Source organism: Pinus tabuliformis, chromosome 8 (genome assembly GCF_031772625.1).
Source record: "Pinus tabuliformis cultivar Carrire ecotype Pingquan chromosome 8, CPIR1, whole genome shotgun sequence".
Taxonomy (NCBI): domain Eukaryota; kingdom Viridiplantae; phylum Streptophyta; class Pinopsida; order Pinales; family Pinaceae; genus Pinus; species Pinus tabuliformis.
In genome coordinates this window covers 1,540,933,694-1,540,958,845 of record NC_142294.1, presented here as the reverse complement: position 1 = coordinate 1,540,958,845, position 25,152 = coordinate 1,540,933,694, and the positions used below count along the sequence as shown (strand labels likewise).

The 25,152-nt window shown below is 40.0% G+C and overlaps 1 protein-coding gene across 3 annotated transcripts in view; it reads right to left on the bottom strand.

Moving 5' to 3' along the window:
• LOC149241810 (uncharacterized) overlaps positions 1-25,152 on the bottom strand; it is a 275,037-nt gene that overhangs the window by 9,874 nt on the left and 240,011 nt on the right. For all 3 annotated transcript variants that reach the window (XM_089374056.1, XM_089374057.1, XM_089374055.1), the window contains one exon: positions 16,862-16,944. In XM_089374056.1, coding sequence (XP_089230182.1) covers positions 16,862-16,944 — 83 coding nt within the window. The remainder of the gene's footprint in view (positions 1-16,861; positions 16,945-25,152) is intronic.

Sequence of the window (25,152 nt, the reverse complement as noted above, 5' to 3'; positions counted from 1 at the left end):
GTCTCATACCACTCTTACTGGTCCAAAATCCGTTCCAAATAGAGAGAGTGTATCATACCACTCTTACTGATCTGAAATCAGTTCCAAATAGAGAGAGTGTATCATACCACTCTTATTGATTCGAAATCAATTCCAAATAAAGAGAGTGTATCATACCATTATTACTGATCCGAAATCAGTTTCAAATAAAGATAGTGTCTCATACCACTCTTACTGACCTGAAGTTAGTTCCAATTGATCCTAGATCAATATAATCCTAGCATAGGGAGTACGGTAGTTACACGATGCGTCCATTGGTACTACTATGGTCCCTATCGTCATTTCCCTACTCATTGGCTAGATGGGAGGTACTTCCCATGAGTCCCAGACTACATGGGTAGGATGTCTTAGCAGGAGAAGGATGAAGCACTCATCCTGCCTACATGTCCCCAGGGGTATCCCAGGGGAAGGCTGAACCACTCACCCTATACACAACAAATCACTAGGGGAAGGCTGAACCACTCACCCTATGATTGTATCTCGGTGGGAAAAGGATGAACCACTCATCCTGCATACATAGTAGACCACTAGGGGAAGGCTGAACCACTCACCGTATGGTTTCTCATCGCTCCAAGTACTCCCAAGCCCCCTAGAGCTCCCAGAGCTCAATGTCCATATTATACTAGACCTTCAGGAGACAGTCTCTCCATGACTCCTAGTCGTTCTCGGAAAGTCAAGAATTTGACCTTTCCCAAGGGCTTCATCTAAATATCGGCAACCTGCACATCAGTCCCAGAGTGATGGAGCCTTCTTGCTCCCCATTGTACCATATCCCAGATAAAGTGGTACCTGATGTTTGTATGCTTGGAGCGATCATAGAACACAGGATTCCTCAACAATCGAATCCCCCTCTGGTTGTCACAAAAGATCACGATGGTATCCAACACGTGTCCAAACAGCTCACAGAAGAGCTTCCACAACCAGACAGCTTCACAAGAGGCCATACTCACAGCTATGTATCCGGCCTCATCGGTGGTCAAAACAACCAACTTCTGCTTCCTGCTCATCCAGGATATCGAAGCAGAACTAGCACCCATAAGTGCTCTTGCGATCCTCCACACTGCCTGCCTAATCAGTGTCAGAATGATCATGCAGCTTCACATTTCCAACAATGTATTTCAATCCATGAGAGATTATGCCCTGAAGATACCTCAAACGATTCTTGGCACCAATCCAATGAGGCTCAACCATATATGAGCTCAACATGCTAACTGCAGAACATATATCCAGATGAGAGTTCACCAAGAACATCAATGCTATTATGAGTTGACGAAACTCAGAGGCATTTCCCAAATTAGGTCTAGCAATACTACCACATAACTTTCTTAAAGTTAGGCTTCATTGAGGTAGTCACGGGCTTGCAGTTCACCATTCCAAATCCGAAATCCAACTCCCTCTTACTTTTGCAAATGAGAGTGTCTAAACTTGTCAGAAAGAGGTCGTTCTCATAAGGTACTAGTATGAGAGGTCTATCATCCACAATCTTAAAGCAATGGTTTGGATCAGCTTCACTCCTAGTGAATCTCAACTTCATCAGATAGCTATCAATCCTCTCATACCAAGCCCGACGTGCTTGCTTCAAACTATAGAGAGCTTTCTTCAACCTGCATACATGAGATTCCCAATCATGAATCTCAAACCTCTCGGGTTGATCCACATCTGTGGTCTTGCTATTACATGAGGGGAATGGTCCCCTTGTAAGATTTCCTTCGGTACATCTCAAACATGTACCTTCATGCTCTTCTTGAATTCAGGCATCCCTGTCACCATCTGTCTCACATTGGGTAGGCCCCCACAATGAAGATGGGCAGACCTCTGGTGCCATAGAAGAGATGTGACACATGACATGGTCTCCATTGGACTTCCTGCAACTTGATACAAATTGCCAACCCTGAACCCATGAGTAAAAGCATCTTGAAAATTCCTTTTTCAAACACGTACCTTTTCATCGATGAATGCCACCTTGAAACCTTTGACTTCCATTGCCGAAATGGACACCAGGTTCTTCTTGAGATCAGGTACATAAAGAACTTCTTGTAAATGAATCGTGCTACCCTCATTCAATTGAAGGGTAGCATTCCCTACATCCTTTCCAGGATAGGTGGCATCGTCTCCAAGAATAATCTCCAAGATTGTTTCCTTCTCTATCATATTAGAGAGCACTTCCTTGAATCCAGTGAAGTGCCTTGAGGCACCACTATCAATTTTCCCAATGAGTCCGGTGGAGAGGGCCGACATAAGATAATACTCAGAAACAACATTTGATTCTTCATACTTGGAGTTCCTTGCTTTCCTTGAAGAGTCGGCCATTTCCTTGATGACCTGCATTCCCTTTTCCTTTGCCATTGTACCTGTCATTCCTCCGATCATTGAAGATGCCCTTGGAATGATTGTTATCATCATCAAGTGATGTGTCCCTTCTATTCGAGCACTTCTTTGCATAATGGCCGAACTCATTGCAAGCAAGGCATCTGCCTTTCCTTCCACCCTTAGTGTACTTGATCTTTGTAGCAACTGGCGTATTTGATGGAGGCTCAGGGATTTTACCCTTCACGTAATCCAGCACTTCTTGCTCTTCCAATGTCAGATTCAAAGACATCTTCCATCCATGATAGACCTGTTGACCTCTACTGGTCAACTACCCATGCAGTACCCCCCCCCTTTTTCTTTGCAAAAAGGGGCAGCACCTGATCAGCGTGTCCGTGCCATCCAGCAGTCATCAGCAGCTTGATCTTCTTGCTTGTAAACCCAGTCTGCATGTATGAATTGTAAATAATTTAAGCAGATCAAAGTCATGTATGTAAAATTGCCTAGGTGGACCTAACTTTCTATGATAATCTATGTCCCGGAAGGTTTTTCGTCTCACCGATCCACGGATCGGCAGAGTTTTCCTTCAAACCTGACCCCAAAGCCGGGATGGATTTTGTCATTGGAACTTTAGGAGAATCCTAGTGTGTTAATCTGCTAGATTATCGTTGTGTCGCAGAGCTGGGTGTTTTGTGAGGGTTTGTATTAAGTGGGTTTGTCCCCTTGAGATGAAAATTGTAAAAAGTCATCTTGAAATGTGTCTTGAGGGTTGAAAATGGTTTAAATCCCCTCGTGAGTCCTAAGTCCTAGGTCCTAGGTGATGTTTCCAAAGGCTTAGTTTGATGATCCATTTAAAAAATGAAATAAATAAAAAAATAATAAAAAAATTTAAAATTTAAAAAAAAAAAATAATAATAAAAAATTTAAAAATTTAAAAAATAAAATAAAAAATTTAAAAATTTAAAAAATAATAATAAAAAATTTAAAAATTTTAAGGGAATAAATCGACGGATGAGATCAAGAGATGTCTTGATCCTCATCAACGGTCGAGATCATTTCTACATGGATCAACCGAACTAGCCGTTGGAGTCATTTCCTTTAAATAGGGTGTTAGGAGTCATTGTCGATTCATCTGATCTGTGAGTCTGGACTGAAAAGCTCTCTTGTAAATCTGATTTTTCTGGTTAATAAAAAGACTTTGGGGTCCAAATCGTGCTGGTGTTACTCTCTGGGATTGCTGTGAGATCTTTAATTTTCTGCATATTTCAGTTTTTAGCCGTTAATCATAGCTTGTTTTTTTTTTAAGAGTAGTGTGAGCACAGGTATCTTGTTCACCTGCTAGGGTTTGAGGGCTGCTAGGGTTTCTAAAATAATGGCAGGTATCTCCATTATTTTCTGAGATCTAGCAGCACTCTTTCTCTCTGTGCTGATGGTTGCTTGAGGTGTGCAGGAAAACCTTTTTGAAGGAAATTGTGGGCGTTTGGGGAAGTTCTAGGCTGAACCAACCGACTCCCACTGGCTTTTCTGTGCAGAGCCCAGCTGATTGTTCCCTGGGTTAATCATTCAAAGTTTCTTTTTCTGTTTTACATTGAGATATTCTCCTTCTGTTCACAGTGAAGTTCAAAATTTCTGATATATTGAAAACATTACTGCTGTTATTGCTAAATCTGGCTGTGTAGGGGCCAAAATCTGTACATTAATTAGCTGTTCTAGGGTTTCAAGTTTATTTTTTGGCAGTTTTCATTAGGGTTTCTTCTGAAGACGCGATTAGGGTAATTTTTGAAGGGCTTTACTTTAAAACTTTGCATATATCTGCCGAGATTTTGTTGTCTATCTTTCAGGGTTATAGTATTGCTGTCCTGAGAATAAAGGTTTTTGGGAGCTGGCATAAGCGGGAATTGTTTTGTCACCGAGTAAAAGGGACCAGCGCTAAATAGTGGAGCTCTCATCCGCCGTCAAAGGTTTCCAAACATTCATTACGGACCAGGTACTTTATATGTTCAACATGACCGGTTTCTGTGAAATGAGCATCACGTTATCTCATACAGGCATCAGGTAAGTCCGTCATGAACGCTGATATATCTCTCAGAAAGTCGATTTACAATTTCGAGCTTAACTTCTTAAGGGTTTGGTAAATGCATAGAACAGATTCCTCGATTTTTCTTTCTCTCAGAACGCAATCTTGATATGCCTGAGCCATCACGTGAAACCCACGTTCCATTATTGTTTTCGATTTCTGGTCTGGCTGCCATTGATTATCTGTTTGCTCCTTCGTGTTGAGACTGTAGCCGCATCGTTGTGATTTTGGTCTGCTGCCGTTTTCCATTTAAAATTTTGTCGCTCCCAGTGCTAAATATCCCCAGCCGCAGTCTCAGCCTCTTGTCCCTTTTCGTTTTACTGTTGCCCTCATCCACGCTGGCAGCGACAGAGCGTATGTCTGCGTCCATGAAATTGTAGTGCTGACTGGTAGCACCTCCACCGAGTCTCGCCGTCGTTCGACCTGCACAGATAACCAAAGAAATCTCTCTGCGGCTTGTTTTTTATTTGAATGCATTTTTCATCGAGCCCGTTATGGTTACGCCCATTTGAATTTTTCTGAGTTATTCATCTGGTTTGGGCTGCCATTGGTATTTCGTTTGCTCCCATTGTGACAGCGTCTTCTTTGCTTGTGGATTGAGCTGCGTTTTTTTTTTTTTCGTTGAACAACCACGCAGACCCTTGTTCCCTCTGCGGTTTTTCTTTCCATGCGTGCTGGAGTCTCACTGTAGCAGCGTCCCTGTCGTTTCTATTTTCGCGTGGGTGTTTCAGCTCCAATATTCGCTGCGTTTTCGATTTCATTTCAACGATGTTTCATTTCAACGATGCTGTGTGCTTATTTGAAAACGCGTGGGTTTGTTTTGACGGCTAGGGTTCACGGTAACATCCGTTGGCATTTTTTTTTTGTTTGATGCGTTTTGAATTTTTTTTTTATTTCATGTTAATAGGCATAGGTTAAATTTGACTTTTGTATAGTTAGTTTACATAAAACATAAAAAATGCGATTTCAATCTTAGATTTTGTATGTTAAATTTTAGATTTTAGATTTTATCATTTTAGATTTTAGTTTAGTTATATTTAGATATTAGTTAATTGTTTCTTGATTTTATAGATTTTAGATTTTAGGGATTTAACTTTAATTAGATTTAATTTTTTGTTTTATTTTAGAATAGAAATAATAAAAAATGAAAAAATATATTTTTAGTTTTATTTTTAATGGTTAGAATTTAGTTTTTTTCTTTTTTTTAGATTTTTGATTTTTATAATATAAAAAAAAAAATGTTTTTGTTAGATTTTTTTTATTTTAATTTAATTTTTTGTTTAGTTTAGTTTTAAAATTAGATTAGTTTTAGAATTTTAATTTTTTTTAGGATTTTTTTTTAATTTCCATAACATTGAAAAATAAAAATTAAAAAAAAGATTTTAAAAAAAAAAATTTTGAAAAAATAAAAATTTTGTGGAAAAGCAAGATATCAGTCTCAGTGGTTTTTATGTATAGCTTTCATGCTGGGATCTAAGTTTTCAAGCCGAGATGCGAAATTGATATCTGGTTAATGGTTTATAATTCTCGTGGTATTTTAAGGCATTTATCTGTTAAAATTTTCAGTTGCTGGATATCGTTTTGGTCATTCTAAGAGCATTGTAATTTCGCTGATGATAGATGATTGCTGTTCATGGTCCATATTTTTTTTATATCACTTAACAAGTAATCGTTTTAACCACAATCTCTTAAGGCACTGGTCTGCTAAATTAAACAAATCAATCAAGTGCTTTTTCATATTGTATCTCGTGTCTCCCAACCAACTGGTCGACAGTTGGTCTCATCATCTCACAGGGTCTACCCCCCTTAGCCGCGGGAGACAGGCTTAAACGGAGGGATCGGGGATCAGAGTGACAGCCCCCGGTCTGAGCGTTGTCGTGCCAATCCGCGCGACAACAAGACCTTTTACGGAGCTTGACTTCAGCCAGGAAGAGGGATGAGGAACCCATTGAGCCTTTGACCTTGTCTAACTGTCTTCGGTGATTGCTCTTTCACTCTTGCTTGGGCTTTGCCTTTGCCTCAGCTCTGATATCATGTTAATTTTAGGTTATGTTCTATGCTTAGAGCAATTTACTTCAATTTTTCCATTTTAACTCAATATCAATTCCAGATTAGCAATCACATCAGCATGATAGTAAAGTGTAGATAGAACATAAACATAAACATCAGAAAACAAGCCAAGACAAGAGGATACAAGATGTGGCGCCAGCCAGGGACAAACCCCAATGTGGGGAACCCTTGATCAATTCTTCTTATAGTCTTCAATAGTTCAGCAGAGAGAGATAGTGCAAATACATTTGAAATCAACACTTTGACTTTCCAAAATAAAAGATCAGACATCAGAGATCTTTCATCATGAAGATATCACGATAGTTCTGATGACAAGGACTGCAGATCTGAACTCGGGTGAAGGCACACTTATTAGTCCCATACTTCAACTGATTCTCCAAGGTGATTCCATCACCATGCTACGTTCAACCATGCTGCATCCATCACCATGCTTCCAAGTTGTTAGATAACTAAGCCCTTCAAGGGCTTCAGTCCACCTAGGAGAGTCTCTCCTAATCCATGCTGCCATCCGAACTCAAAGCAAACTGTAATACTGCCTTGGAACAGCCTTAGCTGCTTGCTATGGCTTGCAGCCTAGCAAAGCAGCTAGTTGTAGCTGTAGACTCCTTCAACAGGCCTAAACAAGATCCTAAATAGCAGCGTTGCCCTCTGTCTTCTAATCTAGTGACTGCTGCTCCCAAACGTACCTTATCCATGCCTTAGAACAGCAGTATTTAACACGCTGTTACAGGGATTTCCATGCTGCTCCTTTACGCTGATATATGTCTCCTTTATGCTGTGGCTAGGCTTCCTTTGCAACGTATAGAAGCTCCCTTAGATAGCTGTAGTTGTGACAGTAGATTAGGGCTAGCTGTGACAGCGGATTAAAGCACCTTCAAGTCTGAGATTGGGGCCTCTTCTAGGCCTCCTTACTGCGGCTTAGGACAGTGTATGAGTAGCATATAGAAGGCCTGTCCTAGTTGCGTATATACATCCTCCTTGACTGCGGCTAGGTGATTTCTTCATGACTCCTTCAGGACAGTGTTTAGGGCACTTAAGGACAGCGTTAGATTAGGTCTCCCTTGCCAGCGTTTAGACCTCCTTTATGCAGTGTATAGGATTCTTCATAAGCCTGCGGCTAGGGCACATTATGGCAGTGGATAGGGAACCAACTGAACTGCACCTAGGGCATCTCCTTACCTACGTTAAAGCCTCTCCTAGGACTGTGTAGGAGCCTCCTTTAGGACAGCATAGGTGCCTCTCTTCAATGTGATAATCATCCTCCATGACTGCGTCTATAGGGCTGGCTTCATTGACTGTAATTTAGGGCAGCGTAGGCACTCCTAGAAGACCCTTTCTCCTCCACGTCTAGGGCTTCTCCCTGACTGTAATTAGGGCTCTCCATGGCAGCGTATAAGAAGCTGTGTATAGGACTCCTCCATGACAGCGTTAGGGTCTAGGGCATCTCTTCTAGGGCAGTGTATAGATCTTCTCCCAAAGACAGCGTATTCTCTTAGAGACTTCTCCTTCCACCAAAACCCAAACAAGTGGAGAGGAGGAGATCACAAGAGGTGTGTCTAAAATGACTTGCAAGCCACCTCTATTTATAGTGCAACGTTGAGGATAGATGGGGGTAATTTGGTTGCTGGCCGACCTTGACGAATTGTCACATAACACAAATAAATTCATATCTCCATGAATACATATCGGAATCGGATGATCTTTAGATCAATCCTACACCTCTCGATGAGAGGAATCCAAGAAAAATATCAGCTGCCATGAATAAGATGACACACATGGAGTTTGGCCCTAATTGCCAATTTTAACACTAGTAAATCATGACCTTGACCTTTTGACTTGTCAACAAGACCCCTACAGCACTCAATGGGTGTGTTGACCAAAGACCACAACAAGATGGGCAAGAAACCCACGTATAATAATTATATTTTTTTTTTACAAATAATTTCTTTTCTTTTTCCTTTCGAAAAGTACATCAATAATTACATTTTCTTTTGACAATTACATCACCAAGTCATGACCCAGTACAATAAATGAAGACCGAACATAGTTACATTTTTCAACACTTTATTGATTTCTTCTATGTACTCCTGTAAAAAGGCATAAAAAGGAAGCCATACAAAGCAAATCTCCATTAAAAAATATGGCCAGTGGAACAGAGATGTACAGCAAAAACAAATGATATGCATTTGGACAGAAGGTCTATTATCATATGATTTTGCCCTCTAAATCATCCTACAGAAGACACTGGTATTTAAAGATTGGAAAAATAAAGGAAGGAACTGGCCCATCGGAGGCCTTCCAAGGGGCCTGAGACAAGTATGGAAAGGAACAGTGCCTCTAATAAGAGTATATAACTTTAGGGGAAATGAATTCAAGCAAAGTTTTTGATACTAACAATAGCTAAAATACTAAAATAGTGTTCAAGATAAGTACTACTTAAGGACCCAATGACAAGAAATTAGATTTGTGGAGTTGACAAACATGCATGATAAACAGGTTGAAAAGTTCAAAAGGGACAAGGACAGCATGAAGATGAGAGGAATAGCCACCAAAGATGCAAGCAAGACACAGACAAGAATGGAAACTCTTAAATGAAAAATATAAAATCAGCTAGTGGTTGGAATCGACCACACAGATTTACAGAACATGTGAAAATTTTATAAGAACAAGAAAAACACTAAAGCTTAAACAGAGTAAAAAGGAGCACAAGCCAAATAACGGGGAAAGAGGAAAGGTAGGAATTAAGTTATGAGAGGTAGGTTTACATTTCAATATATATATATAAAGTTTTCAATAGACTAAAATTTACAACACATATTAAGAGATGGCACAATTGCAAATACAATATTCAAATATGATAAGTCACCAATATTCGATTACAAAATTTTAGCCAAAAGCCTCAAGCTCAATGAAATTTACACAACTCAGACTCAATGGTGACTTGGTACTGGGAAACATCATCAACAATCCTCTCCTGAGGAAAAAGCAAGGCAAGCTTCTCAGCCTCTTGCACTGATTCATAGTGATATGTGCAGACCTATGGCTACATCTTCTACTGGGCAAGCTAACGACTTCCTCACCTTCATCAATGATTTTTCCCACTTTCTTTGGATACACACCATTAAATTTAAGGATGAGGTGTTTGGAAAATTCTGGGAATTCAAATCTCTTGTTGAAAATTAATACAACAAAAAGATCAAGCGTTTTGAGATTGACGGCAGAGGTGACTATATTTCCAAAACTTTCCAGTGATTTCTCATATCTCAAGGCATCTCTTGCCAAGGAAACATTCTTTACTCTCCACAGAATAATAGAGTAGAAAAATGGAAGAATAGGGATATCATGGAAATGGCTCACCGCAGGATTCACTCCAAGAAAATGAAGCTTTCACTCTAGGGAGAGATGGTTGTTTTCACAGCACATATCATTAATAGAACAGCTACTTGTGTTGTCAATGGTATGACTCCTTACAAGAAATGGTTTGGTGGTATGGTAGAAAAGCTTCTATCTTGCAATTTAGCCATTTCAGATCTAGTGCATGGGTCCATGCTCCTAATGAAAGGTGGATCATGTAAACGTCTCCAAACTCCTACACTCTAGTTGGATATACTGAAAATTTTCTTGGATATTGCCTTTATGATCCCACAACTCATAGAGTGCTTGAGATGTTGAAAAGTGTAACTAGGTCCGGTCTTCATAATGACATGTAAATATGATTTTATGTAATGAGATGTAAATAAGAAAAATAGAATTATTTTATTGACTTGCTTGATGGGTTTCATGAGCAAGGGATTTTGTTTTTGAGTCAAGACTCCCATTGAGAGTCTTTAGGATTTATTTGTCATCTAGTCATAAAATGTTAGAGTCATTGTCATGTAATGAAGTCATGTTACACTCTGTAAAAGGTCAATATTATCTATGTAAAGTATCCTCCAAGACCTTATCATCTATCCTCTTCAAGTCGGCCTACAACAATGAAGGAACATGCTAGAAGAAGTCGGCCTAACCTCCAATTGTCATGTCGGCCTAAAGAACATGTGTGGAGTTGTATAAATAGACTAACCCAGCCTCCATTAGAAGCACGCAACTCGACTTGGATCCAGTGAAGAAAAGGAGCGAAGTAGAGGTGGAGCAGAAGTGCGAAGAAGAGGTAGAAATGAAGTGCGAAGAAAGGGCAGAGAAAGAGTTTCTTCTGGGCAGTACGAAGATAGGATTCTTTTGGGCATGCGAAGGAGGATTCTTTTGGGATCTGCGAAGGAGAGATTCTTCTGGGTATAGTGAAAGGAGGTTTCTTCTGGGGCAGCAAAATTCTTCTGGGTGACTGAGATCTAGAGACCGAGTTTCTATAGAGGAGACTAGTGAAAGTCTAAGAGACCTAGATTCTCTAGAGGGTGGAGCAGTGTGAAGAATAGAGACTGAGTTTCTCTAGAAGGAACCGAGGAGAGCAGTTCGAGATCAAGAAGAAAGGCGAGGAAGGGAAGAGGCAGAGCATCAAGGTTAGTGACAAGGTTCTTGGGAGGATACTAGAGTCAAGGGTATGTGTCATGGTCTTGGTACTTACCAATTGAAGATCTAGAAGAAGAATTTTGATCGGGTTTTCCTCTCAAGAGGAGGTTTTGGCCCTAGCTGAGAAGCCTACATACTATGTCACTTGTCTTTTATTGTGTATATTAGTAATTGTCTTGATGAAGAGAACACATTAATAAGCTAACGAAGAAAAGATTATAAGCTAAGAAGTAAAAGTGTATCACAAGCAATTATCAAGCAAGGAAATCGTTAACTTTGAATGCCCTAGATTTCTCAACATGGTATCAGAGCCTTAGGTGCTAAAGACGAGAAGCAGTCAAAGCAAGTAGACACACGAGAGTCGAACTTCAAAGAAATCAAAGCAAATCAAAGAACACCAAGCAAGAGATCTAGGTCTTCATCATACCGAAACCCTAGATCGAAGAAATCTACAAGAGTCCTTAAATTATCTTCAAGAAGGAAGCAGGGAGAAAAATCGAAACCCTAGAAGCACTCCAGAAATCATCCATCATCAAAGGAGAGAAAAATCGAAACCCTAGACGCACTCCAGAAATCATCCATCATCAAAGGAGTGGAAGATCTTCAAATTTAAGGAAGGTTAGATTGAAAGACAATCTTCTCTCTATTGAAGCAAGGATTTCATTTGGAAGAAAATCATCCTATAGAAAGCAATCCTCCCTCGTCGAAGAAAGGATCCTCCTAAAAGGATCATCTGAAGCAACAAGTTTATCATCGTCAAGTTGAAGATTCCATCTTCACAAGTAAGTATCTTTTATTATAATCTAATCTAGTAAAAATGACTTCATGTTTCAAGGAGAACCAAAAACTGGTTTGGGTATCAAACTTCCTTGAATGGAAAATAAGGATAGACATTGTCCTCGAAGTAAATGAAGTCATTGATCATGTCCATGGAAAGGTCTCCAAGCCATCCGAAGAACAAGCATTATTTGAATACATGGAAAGGGATCTCAAGGCTCAAAAGATTCTTAAGGAGTCTATCAAAGATCCACTCATTTCCTATGTAGCCGAGCTGGAGACATCTAAAGAAATATATGATAAGCTGGGAGAACTTTTCTCTAAAAGCACGATAGAAAAGATCATATCACTTAGATTTGATCTACATAAATTGAAGGTGTCAAAGGATGAAGGGATATCGTCATGTCTCTCAAAGGCATATCAAATAAAAGTCAATTGTAGGATCGAGGAGATATTGTATCTGATAACGAAATGATCTCCATTATTCTAAGTGCATTGATTGATGAACAAGGTAACCTCATATCTAATGAAGAAAAGGAAGTTATCCCATTCATCAAATTACGGTCTCTCTGCAAGGCAAAAGAAGACAAGATGAAGAAAGAAAGTGACAAAAGATCAGATAGAAGGGAACAATTAGTGACAAGGCGAAAAGGAAAATTTGGAAAATTTGGTACTCCAAAGAAGAAAAGGAAGAACATGGCTAAGGAAAGATGCTATGGTTGTCACAATCTTGGGCACCATAGAAAGGATTGTCCCAAACGTAAGAGGGGAAGGGAAGAATACAATTCTACTAAGTGAAAGAACCTGAGTCAAAGAAGCTTAGGAAGGAAGAAGAAAAAAGATTTCAACTATGACTGAGATGATCTTCTTCACTAGAAGGTACTTTTCACTTCTAAGTTATAGATAAGATAGAGTGTAAATAAGATAGGATTCATCAAATTAGAAAGTAGCATCATGATAAAAGCATTATAAGTAAGAGCTTGTGACATGAGAAGCAGAAAGCATGTCTGGTACAAATTCTACTGATTACAAAGAATGGGAAGCTCTTACGAAACCTCATTGATACTTATAAAAGGGAAGCAGAGGTCATCATTGACTAGGATTATCATGGTCTATAATGAAACATTTGTCGAGTGAGGATGAGAAAGATCCTCAAGTCTCTCTAATGGAATCCTCATCAAAGGATTCACCGATCTAGAAAGGAAGCAAATGTTTCATCAAGAATTCCAACTCATGGGATTCAAGGAATGATGGTATGATGACATAACAAGAAAGCAGGGCTAAAGGATGAAGTTCCTTTGTTTAAATGAAGTTGCTACAGGAACTTTGAATGACCGAAAGGAAAGATTAGGTATGTATGCTCACATAGGATATTATGAAAGTCATGCCATATGGTTGCAGATAATATGATCAAAAGAAGAAGGGATCCCATTCTCCGAAATATTGCAGAAAAGCATAAGTCACACTAGATGAAATCAACATAATATGTTCTCATATGAATCATGAAGGAGCTGACTTCAATCAAGGAACTTTGATTGAAAGTTCCTGGGAATGAAGTGTGTGAGAAAAGACAGGAAGAGATCGTGATAATATGCAACCAAGGTAGAAGGCATTCAACATCTGAAGTCCAAGAAGATTTGACTAGAATATCTCCCGAAAAGATGTAAAGACTTTGATAGAAGTCGAAAAAAGATAGAAACCCTTGACAATGGATATTTGTGGGAGATGTGTCAATCTGCATGCAGGATGTTGATACTTACAGGAAGATGTCACGGTGAAAAATCATCACAAAGGTAATTTTGATTTGAAGTGTTCATTAATTATTTTTGGACTAATATCTGGATGGGCTTATGTAGTACTACCAGAGGGAAATCTGTGGATGACTTCCAAGCAGACCATATAGAAGGATGTAATGTCCTTCCGAAAAATATGGCATGAAAGAAGAATGACATGAAGCAAAGCCAGATGAAAAATCTGATGGATCACTTGCTGATGAGTTGAGGACATGATTGACTCATGGATAAAAAGTGATGGATGATATGTGCCCTATGTAGAAGTTCCCCAAAAATGAAGACTCCTTGACAAAGAAGAAATTCATGACATCGAAGGAAGGAGCTCTTCAAGCAGTTGGTAGTTACAGGACCTCCACATGAAGGAGTTGCGATAGGTCCCTGGTTAAGAGCGAGACGGAGAAAAAGTTTCTTACTTGGAAGAAACTTGAAAATTCCTAAGCAGGGAGCTTAGGTACATTCCTTTGTGATGGGAATGAGTACATTCCTTTATTGGAATATGTCCTCCTGGTTTGAAAAGGAGAGATAGACATGTCGTTCTGGTCTTCACCTGGGAAGACAGAATGGAGGATTGTGTAATCATTTGGCATCCGATGCTCTTTGAGGATGAGATAGGGCATCCAATAGTAAGAGTAGTCGTGGAGGACCGATATTCTTTGTGGGACTGGGTAGTCCAGGAAAAGAATAGTCCTCATGGAGCATATCCTGAGTGAACCCGGGTGGGGTATGTTCCTAGAGAGACAATGATGAGTGTGTCTATAAATCATTGGTCTCGCCAGCATTGTGCTCTGATCTTGTGGAGAGATAGAGTTGTTAGTCAAGGCCTTGCTATATAACAATGTTGGTTGATATGATGCTATACAAATGAGTTACAAATCCGAATTCTTCTTATGAGAGATTCTTCAAATTGAGAAAGTTCAAGTACCATTATGAATACCTCCCTAGTTAAGAGGGAGTGTTGAAAAGTGTAACTAGGTTTGGTATTCATAATGACATGTAAATATGATTTTATGTAATGAGATGTAAATAAGAAAAATAGCATTATTTTATTGACTTGCTTCATTGGTTTCATAAGCAAGGGATTTTGTTTTTGAGTCAAGACTCCCATTGAGAGTCTTTAGGATTTATTTGTCATCTAGTCATAAAATGTTAGTCATTGTCATGTAATGAAGTCATGTTACACTCTGTAAAAGGTCAATATTATCTATGTAAAGTATCCTCCAAGATCTTGTCATCTATCCTCTTCAAGTCAACCTACAACGATGAAGGAACATGCTAGAAGAAGTCGGCCTAACCTCCAACTATCATGTCGGCCTAAACAACATGTGCGGAGGTGAATAAATAGCCTAACTCGGCCTCCATTAGAAGCAAGCAACTCCACTTGGATTCGGTGAAGAAAAGGAGCAAAGTAGAGGTGGAGCAGAAGTGCGAAGAACAGGCAGAAGTGAAGTGCGAAGGAAGGGCAGCGAAAGAATTTCTTTTGGGCATGCGAAAAGGTTTCTCCTGGGCAGTACAAAGATAGGATTCTTCTGGGCATGCGAAGAAGGATTCTTCTGGGATCTGCGAAGGAGAGATTCTTCTGGGTATAGCGAAAGGAGGTTTCTTCTGGGGCAGCAGAATTCTTCTGGGTGACCGAGATCTAGAGACCGAGTTTCTCTAGAGGAGACCAATGAAAGTCTATGACGCCGAGATTCTCTAGAGGAAGGAGCAGTGTGAAGAATAGAGACTGAGTTTCTCTAAAAGGAGCCGAGGAGAGCAGTTGGAAATCAAGAAGAAAGGTGAGGAAGGGAAGAGGTAGAGCATCAAGGTTAGTGAGAAGGTTCTTCGTTTTGGCCTTTTCGTGAAATAGGTGACTGAAGATGCTTTCAAACTGCATTCTCATCCAAGTCTTTACATGCATGTTGCTTGCTAAGTGGATAAGCTTTTTGATTTCAATCCATTACAACTAAACAGCCACCAAAACCTATGGAAACAGTAAGTCTGGATAAGAATAACATTGGCATGAATACAGTTTACTGCAAATAGCTCATGGAACATAAACACCAACCATATTTTAATTTTTAATACACGTCAAGACCATGAATATCTGACAAATTCCTCACCTCTAAAGGCATCAGAAGGCTTGTGAGGAGTCTTAGGGCAGGCTCATACCATCACGTAGGCCGGTGAGTCCCACCTTGCCTCGCTCTTGCAACATGTTTACTTCATCATTCTCTATTAAGGACAATTTGTCAAGAAGGGTCAATGCCCTCAGTAAGGCCAACTTCTCAATACAGGAGGCAATGGGAACACTAATATAGTTCACAAAAAAAGGGATTAAATTCATGAATATGCAAGGAACTAACATAGAGAAGATAAAAAACTTGAGATGAATATCACATAAATGGATGAAACCAATTCAAAAGGTAGAAAAAAGAAATCCACATGAAATGACAGCATTCAAATATAAAATTGGATAGGAAATAAAGATAGGCAACATATATACCATAGTCTGTTCAGACTATCAGAAATATTCCATGCCGCAAAGTCAAGTTCCAATGGGACATTTGGCCTCTTTGAGGATAATTAAACACAAGCACACACTTACAAACACACAGTCATGCACAACTTTGTTGGAAGAAAAACGGACATCCTTTCCACTGAAGGACTTCAACCATAATCATGCCATGAAAAAAAACATCTTGTTACTTGTAATTTAAATTTCAGCATACCTCCTGACATAAGTAATCCCTTGTTTGAAGTAAAATCGTTGCTTTCCAGCTGTTAGAAATTAGAATAATCATAACTTATAAATTGACAGCATACAAATCAGCAGAAACAAGAACAAAGATGGTCTATGTTATTTCCAACTGCCATTATTGTTCTACGACTACTTTGCTTCAGTGGATACATTAAATGTCCACACTAGCAAGACTCAAAGTAAAGAGGTCAACGAGAACAACAGTTGAGCAAGGTATGTCAAGTAGTCCTACTTATTTAATGGATAAATGGTATGAACTTGTGTAAATGATAGTGGATCTTATGTTTCTTTGTGCAAGGATGTTAGTAGATCAACCTTATTTGTTCCGTGTTGATGAGGATACACTTTTAAGAATAACAACAATTATCAAGGAGTAATCATCTGAAGTTTGAGAGGATGAGTAGATTTATCTATAGTTCATGTAAAGATAAAAAAGTTTTCCATCTGTCAAAAGAGCATCACCTAGAACATCTCCAATAGGTCTAAGACTTGGCAATCTAAAAATATATAGTAAACTACCTAGACATTTGGCCAAGCTGATTTTAACCATCATACCTGTCAAGTATTCGCCATCTATCACCAATTTTTGCATCCACATCGTCAATTTCCTTTTCTAGCATATGAAGCATAGCATCAACCTACAAAGAACATCATCCAAACAAATAAGATTAAAAAACGCACTATACTATTACACTGCAGTCAATAAAAAAGGTTTAAGCAAAAAGGAATTTGTAATCTTAAATTTCTCTTTTTAACATAAAAATTCTATAATAATTTCTGTATCTTTTTACTCGAGTTCCATAGGGATTGAACCCCCTAACCATAAAAGACTTACAGCTAAATATAATAGCAACGAAATAAGATCTATCAAAAATTGTAGGCATAGAAATCCTCCTCTAAATCAAAGTAGATTTTTAAAAAGATTTGATTTTAACCCTTGTATAATTTTAATTATGAAGCAACTTATAGTATAAAATATTTTGGTGAACATATATAGACATAAAAGGGCTTGACATGTCATATGCATGTTGATTGGAGTAGAGCAATAAGGTGTAGGAATTTACAGGGTAAGTTCCTCAGATAGAACACCAAAGGACACTGCTCACAAACAGATCACAGATCAATACACCAGCATTCTTGACGTGGTTAAAATCCTCAAAGAGGGAAACAGTCCACGGCCTAAGCCAACGCGGCCACTTCAGACAATTTATTAATAAAAGAAAAAAAAATTACATAAGCTTCTCTCATGAACGGTCACCGTACAAATGACCCTCCATGCTCTTTAAATAGAGATCATGGACCAATCGAGTGTTAAGCCACAGATCAAGTGTCGGTAATACCGAGGAGAGAATGAACGGTCTAATCACTTCATGTCTAGAACATATCATGACCGTTGGATTGTAAGTTACAAAAGTACATAGTAAAGAACACACTTTACCTAACTCTACACCAGACCAAGTTATGCTTAAGTATTTCCTATGTGTCGAAATATCCTAACATCCCCCCTTAAGAACAACTTGGGATAGGATTGAAGGATGTACAAATATGACACAACAGGAGAACGAATCATCCTGTCCAACAGTCGCCATAGGAGAACTAATCATCCTGACCCACAGGAGAACTAATCATCATGGTCCACAGTCGCCATGGAGAACTAATCATCCTGGCCCACAGGAGAACTAATCATCCTGTTCCACAGGAGAACTAATCATCCTGGCCGACAGGAGAACTAATCATCTTGTCCTACAGTTGTCACAGAGTGTCACAGGGGAAGGTTGAACCTTTCACCCTGTACATTGTGCACCACCAGGGGATGGTGAGTCACCCTGTGGTCGCATGACGCTCCAATAAGTACCCCGTGCCCCCCTGGAGCTCCTAGAGCTCAATACATCATACTTGACCCTCATAAGAGGGTCTCTAAACGAAACCAAGTCGTTCTCAGAAAGTCAAGAATTTGACCTTTCCTAGGGGCTTCATCAAAATGTTGGCGACCTGTTCATCTGTACCGATATGTTGGAGCCTTATTGCTCCCCGCTGCACCATATCCCGAATATAGTGGTACTTGATATCGATATGCTTGGAGCGATCATGAAATATGGGATTCTTCGAAAAACGAATCCCGCTCTGGTTGTCACACAGGATCACGGTGGTATCCAATGTAAATCCAAACAGCTCACTGAAGAGTTTTCGCAACCAGGCTGCCTCGCAAGAGGCCATACTAGTAGCAATGTACTATGCCTCGGTGGTGCTCAAAGCCACTGACTTCTGCTTCCTGCTCATCTAGGATATCGAGGCAGATCCCAAAGAGAAACAACACCTGAAAGTGCTCTTTCGGTCCACCACACTGCCTACCCAATCAGCATCAGTATATCCAAGTAGTCTTACATCTTCGACAGTTTATCTCAACCCATGAGTGATTGTGCCACGAAGATATCTCAAAAGATTCTTGGCACCAATCCAATGTGTGTGGTGAGGCTCAACCATATGTTGACTCAACGTGTTGATTGCAAAGCATATATCCCGATGGGAGTTCACTAAGAACATCAATGCTCCGATGAGTTGACGATATTCGGTAGCATTTCATAAAACAGGTCCGACAGCACTACCGCTTAACTTCTTGAAGTCAAGCTCCATCGGGGTAGTCACGGGCTTGTATTCCACCATACTGAATCTCTCCAATATTTTCACCTCGTATTTTCCTTGAGATAGGAAAAAATCCCTTGGTTTCTACCAGACTTCCAGTCCTAGGAAATAGTGCATCAGTCCTAGGTCTTTCATCTCGAACTCGGAAGCCAACTCCCTCTTACATTTGAGAATGAGAGGGTCTACACCTGTTAGAAAGAGGTCGTCAACATACAACACCAGTATGAGAGGTTTGTCATCTTCAACCTTAAAGTAAAGGTTAGGGTCGGCTTCACTCCTAGTGAATCCCAGCTTCATCAGGTAGCTATTGATCCTCTCATACCACGCTCGGGGTGCCTACTTTAGCCCATAGAGGGATTTCTTCAACCTGCACATGTGAGATTCTTGATCATGAATCTCAAATCCTTCGGGTTGCTCCACATAGACCTCTTTGATCGAACCATGCAAGAATGCGGTCTTGACATCCATCTGATGTAGGTTCCATCCTTGCGAAGCAACAAGGGCTATGATCGAGTGGATGGTGGTATATCGGGCAACAGGTGCAAATATCTCATCATAGTCTATACCTTCCTTCTAAGAGAAGCCACGAGCGACAAAACGAACCTTATACTTTTCCGCACTTCCATCAACTGCATGCTTTATCTTGTAAAGCCATTTTGAAGTGAAAACTACTTTGTCCTGGGGTCTGGGGACCACATCCCAGACATCATTTTTCATGATGGACTCATATTCCTCAATCATAGCATCCTTCCATACTTGATGCTTGACAGCTTCTGCAAATGACGAAGGCTCATTTTGGATGATCATGCTCATGATGGTCAAGTATCCCTGATACCTGGTCGGCTTCTTACTTTCCCGGAAGGTTCCCCTGGGTGCAACGTGCCCTTCAGCATCATCAAGTGTTCCCCTTAACCATGAAGGCCTCTTCCTAGAAGAGGAAGGCTCTTGCGGAGGAGGATCAATAGGATCCATAGGTTCTTCCACATCGGGCATTGTCTCATCTTCCTTTTCCTTTGGTTCCCCGGTGTCAGCTTCTTTAGATTCACTTTGAGTAGGAAGATTGTCAACTTTGCTAAGAGCCATATCTTCGTCAAAGGTGACATCATGGCTAATCTCGATTTTCCTTTGACCAGCCACATATTCTATAGCCCTTAGTGTTTTCGCTATAGCTCACGAAGATTCCTTTCTTTCCAAATGCACCCAATTTATTCCTCTTCTCCTTCGGCACATGAAAGTATATCGGACTTCCAAAAATTTTAAAATGAAATACGGCAAGTTTCTTACTAGTGAACATCTCTTCGGGAGTCTTGGAACCCAATGCTTGATGAGGGCATCGGTTTTGCACATATACAACGGTATTCGCAGCTTCGACCCATAGAAACTTCGGAAGTCTTTGATCGTGAAGCATAGCATAGACAACGTCCACAATCGTACGATTCTTCCTTTCTGCCACACCATTCTCCTCAGGAGTATATGGTGTTGTAGTCTCCCTCTTAATGCCAGCTTCTTTGTAAAAGTCATGGAACTCATTGGATTCATACTCAGTGCCATTATCAGTCCTTAAGATCTTGATTTTCTTTTCGGTTTGATTCTCGATCAAGGCTTTGAAGTGACGAAACCAAGTGAACACTTCATCCTTCTTTTTCAAGAAGTATATCCAAGTCTTGCGAGAATAGTCATCTGTAAAAGTGAGGTAATATAAATATCTTCACAACGAGTTCATAGGCATCATACCAGATATGTCTGAGTGAACCAGCTGCAATATATCAGAGGTCTTGCTTTGGCTTGAGGGGAATGGTCCCCTTTTGAGCTTCCCTTTGGCACATCCCGGACATACACCTTCTTGCTGTACTCGGAACTCGGGCATCTTTGTCACCATTTGTCTCGCATTGGGTAGAGCTTTATAATGAAGGTGAGCAAACCTCCGATGCCATAGTTCGGACTAAAGTGATGTGTTAAAAGACATGACACCCAGCGGACTTCCTCTAACCTGATATAATGAATCGACTCGATACCCAAGAGTGAAAGCTTCTTTAAAATTCTTTTCCCATACAAGTACCTTGCCATCAATGAAGGTTACCTTGTAGCCCTTGTCTCCATTGTTGAAACGGACACCAAGTTCTTTTTGAGATCAGGTACATATAGGACTTCTTGCAAATTAATTGTATTACCCTGATTCAATTGAAGAGTGACATTCCCTACGCCTTTCACGGGATATTTTGTGTTGTCCCCAAGAACAATTTCCAGGTTGGTCTCATTCTCTATTAGATTAGAGAGAGCTTCTTTGAAATCAGTGAAGTGCCTTGAGGCACCACCATCAATAAGCCAATTTCCCAACATGTCCGGGGGAGAAGTAGTAGAGAGGGCCGCTAGTAGACAATATTCATCTTGCTTATTGTTAACAACGTTAGATTCATACCAGGAGTTTCTTGCCTTCTTGAAGGGTTGTCCTCTTCCTTGATTTCCGACATTTCTTTTACCTTTACCATTGGACCTGCCATTCCTTTGATTGCCTTGAGAGTGATTTTGGTCATCGTCATGGTGTGAGTCCCTTTTATCAAGGCACTCCCTCGCATAGTGGCCCATTTTATTGCAATTGTAACATCGTCCTTTTCTTCCACCCTTCGGTCCAGCCTTTCCTTTGGATTTAGCCCCAGAATTGTTTCTTCTTTTAGCATGAGAAGAAAAGGTAGAGGGATGGCCTTTAAGTGTGGGCATTTCTTGCTCTTCCATCCTTGTCTCTTCTTGAATACACCTAGCCATTAATTCCTCAAATCCTGGGATGACATTATTGTTGAGAAGAGTAGTCCTGAATATATACCATTCAGGTGGTAGTCCTCCAAGAGTTGTGATAGTCATTTCCCTGTCAGGAACTACTTCCCCAATAGATAGGAGATCATTCTTGATCTCGGTGATCCTTAAGAAATATGCTTGCATACTCTCATCTTTGCCCTTCTTAATTTCCTTCAGCTTATTTCTAAGGAACAGAACTTGATTTGCATCATTAACTTTAAATAAACTCACCAATCTATCGTAGATTTCCTTGGAGGTTGTCAGCTCGGAAACATAGGCCACCAGGCACTTGTCGATAGAGTCTCGGATGATCTTCCTTGCTTTGACTTCTCCCTTGGACCACTTGCTTTTGGCGGCAGTGGATGCATTTGATGGAGGCGCAACAATATTGCCTCTCACATGGTCCAACACTTCCTGATCTTCTAAAGTCAGATCGAGAGACATCTTCCATCTGTGATAGTCAGACTTCTCACGGAGCTTGTCTTCGGCGGGGAAGAGTGTTGAGGACCCCATGAAGTTTTTAGGATAGCCTTGCCAACCTTCTCTTCGGTGATTGCTCTTGCTCTTGCTCTTGCTTGGGCTTTGTCTTCACCTCAACTCTGATACCATGTTAAATTATGGTATGTTCTATGCTTAGAGCAATTTACTTCTTTTCTTCTTATTAGCCACAGATTAACAATCACATATACATGAAGTAAAGTGCAGATAGAACATTAAACAATCAACAGAAAACAAGCCAAGACAAGAGACACAAGATGTGGCGGCTAGCTAGGGACAAACCCCAATGCGGGGAAACCCTTTGATCAAATCTTATTTTATCTTCAATAGTTCAGCAGAGAGAAATAGTACAAAATCAGAATTCTGTAATTTTATATCAGCAGCGGCAAACCCTAGACCAGCAAAGTCAAACTTGGTCAAACGAGTTGAAATTGACCTCCAATATGCATGGTCAATTTCCGATCAAGTAGCCCTCAAACAGCCTGAAGAAACAGCCCCAAAAACACAGTAAAATTGTTGTTGACTGAAGTCAACCTGCTGCCCAAATCTAGGGCAGTCAACGCTAGTCAAACCTGTGGATGAATTGACTCGATTTTTGTGCCAAAATCTGTGGCTTGCCTAGGAGAGGCAGCCACACCAAAACCGCACCCTTGATGAGTCACCGCTTGGTCAACGCAGGTCAAAGATACCTTCAGTGGCTTCTGCATCCTCCTTTCAACATCCTCCTTGCCCTAATGCGTCCTCCTTCCCACGTGTCAGCTGCTCCTTGTATAACCCAAAGCTAAGGAGAGAGAGAAGAATGAGTGAGATGATATGATAAGAAAATGAATCAACCTCTCTTGTATTTATATGATTCACTGGGCATGTGTGCTACACATTTAACTGTTGGCCGACCTTGACAATTTGTCAAGTAAATACAAATAAATTCATTTCTCCATAAATACTTGTCAGAATCGGATGATCTTTAGGTCAATTCTACACCTCTTGACAAGAGGAATCTAGGAAAAATAATAGCTGCCATAAATGAGGTGACCCACATGAAGTTTGGCCCTAGTTGCCAATTTTAACAGGGTCACCGGCCTAATCGGAATCAGTGAAACCAACCAATAGAGGAGATGCTTCTGCACTGTAATGAATCCCAAACTGAATTGTACCTTGAACATAACGAAGTATTCTTTTAGCTGCTTTCCAATGACTTTCACATGGGTTCTGCATAAACCGAGCAATCAGGCCAACAACAAAGGAAAGGTCAGGATGAGTATGGGTCAGATACAAAAGTTTTCCTACAAGCTGACGATATAAGGTAGCATCAACTTCAGGGGAAGTACAAGTGATTGAAAGTTTGGCTCCAGACTGAAAGGGAGAAGGGACTGGCTTACAGTCTTCCATGTGAAAGTGACGTAGAAGGTCACATGCATACTTGGACTGGGAAAGGGAAATAACTTCCTTGGATTGCAAGACTTGAAGACCAAGAAAATAATGCAAGTGTCCTAAGTCTATCATTTCAAACTTCTTTTTAAGGTTGGACTTCACATGGTTTATAAGGTTAGGATCACTACCGGTAAGGATAAGATCATCAACATAAAGAACAAGAATGATAAGAGACTTACCCACTTTCTTGGTGTAGACAATATTGTCAGAATGACACATTGAAAAGCCAGTATCTAAAAGAAAGCTATCCATTTTAGCATACCAAGCCCGAGGGGCTTGCTTGAGACCATAAAGGGATTTCTTAAGCTGACATACAAGGCTGGAGTTTGTTTGTATAAAGCCAGGAGGTTGTTCCATATAGATTTCTTCATGCAAGTCCCCATGCAAGAAGGCAGATTTAACATCCATCTGATGGACTTCCCATTTGAAAGAGGTAGCAAGGGAAAGAACAAGGTGGATAGAATTCATTTTGGCAACAGGGGAGAAGGTTTCAGTATAGTCAATGCCTTCAACTTGTGAAAAACTCTTAGCAACAAGACGAGCTTTATGTTTATCAAATTTTCCATTTGGTCCTATCTTGGTTTTGTAAACCCATTTGCATCTAACAAGTTTTCGTCCCTTTGGAAGAGGAACAAGATCCCATGTATCATTTGCCAATAATGAACGATATTCTTCATTCATAGTTGTGTCCCAATCTGGATGGCCTGGAGCTTCTGCAAAGGTGTCAGGATCATAATTCGTTGAAGCTTGAGCAAGTAAAGAAGAGGCTCTATTGAACTAAGAACTTGTAAGTCAATGATCTGTAAGATCACCTGCAAGAGCACCTGTTGCATCCCGAGTAGCACCGACCCATTTTGGAAGTTGAGGAGCTGAAGGAGGATCCTGAGAAGGTGGGGGAGGATTGTCATCCTCGCTGTCATCATTTGAAGAAGATATATTTTCAAAAGTAGAAGGGATAGAGAGAGGTGGCACATCCTTTGACATCTTCAGAATATCCAACAAAAATATATTTTTCACTCTTGGGTTCTAAGGTTTTATGTTTCTCATCAGGAATATGGGCCCATGCTTCACTTCCAAAAACACGAAAGTGACTTACATCTGGTTTAATTAAGCTCCATGCTTCTTCTGGAGTGATATTCTTTAAAACCTTAGTAGGAGTGTGATTTACTATGTAATTTGCACAGTTAATTGCTTCTGCCCAAATTAAGACTAAGTCCTTTAGATTGAAGCATACAATTAGCCATTTCCTTTAAGGTGCGATTCTTCCTTTCAACTACACCATTTTGTTGTGGAGTATATGGAACAATATGTTGCATTTGAATTCCATGCTCAATGCAAAAGTTGATGAATTTGTTGTTAACATATTCTCTGCCATTATCAGATCTTAGCTTAAGAATTTGATGTCCAGATTGTTTCTCAACAAAGGCCTTAAAGGCCAAGAACATGTTAAATACTTCACTCTTGAGTTTTAAGAAGTATAC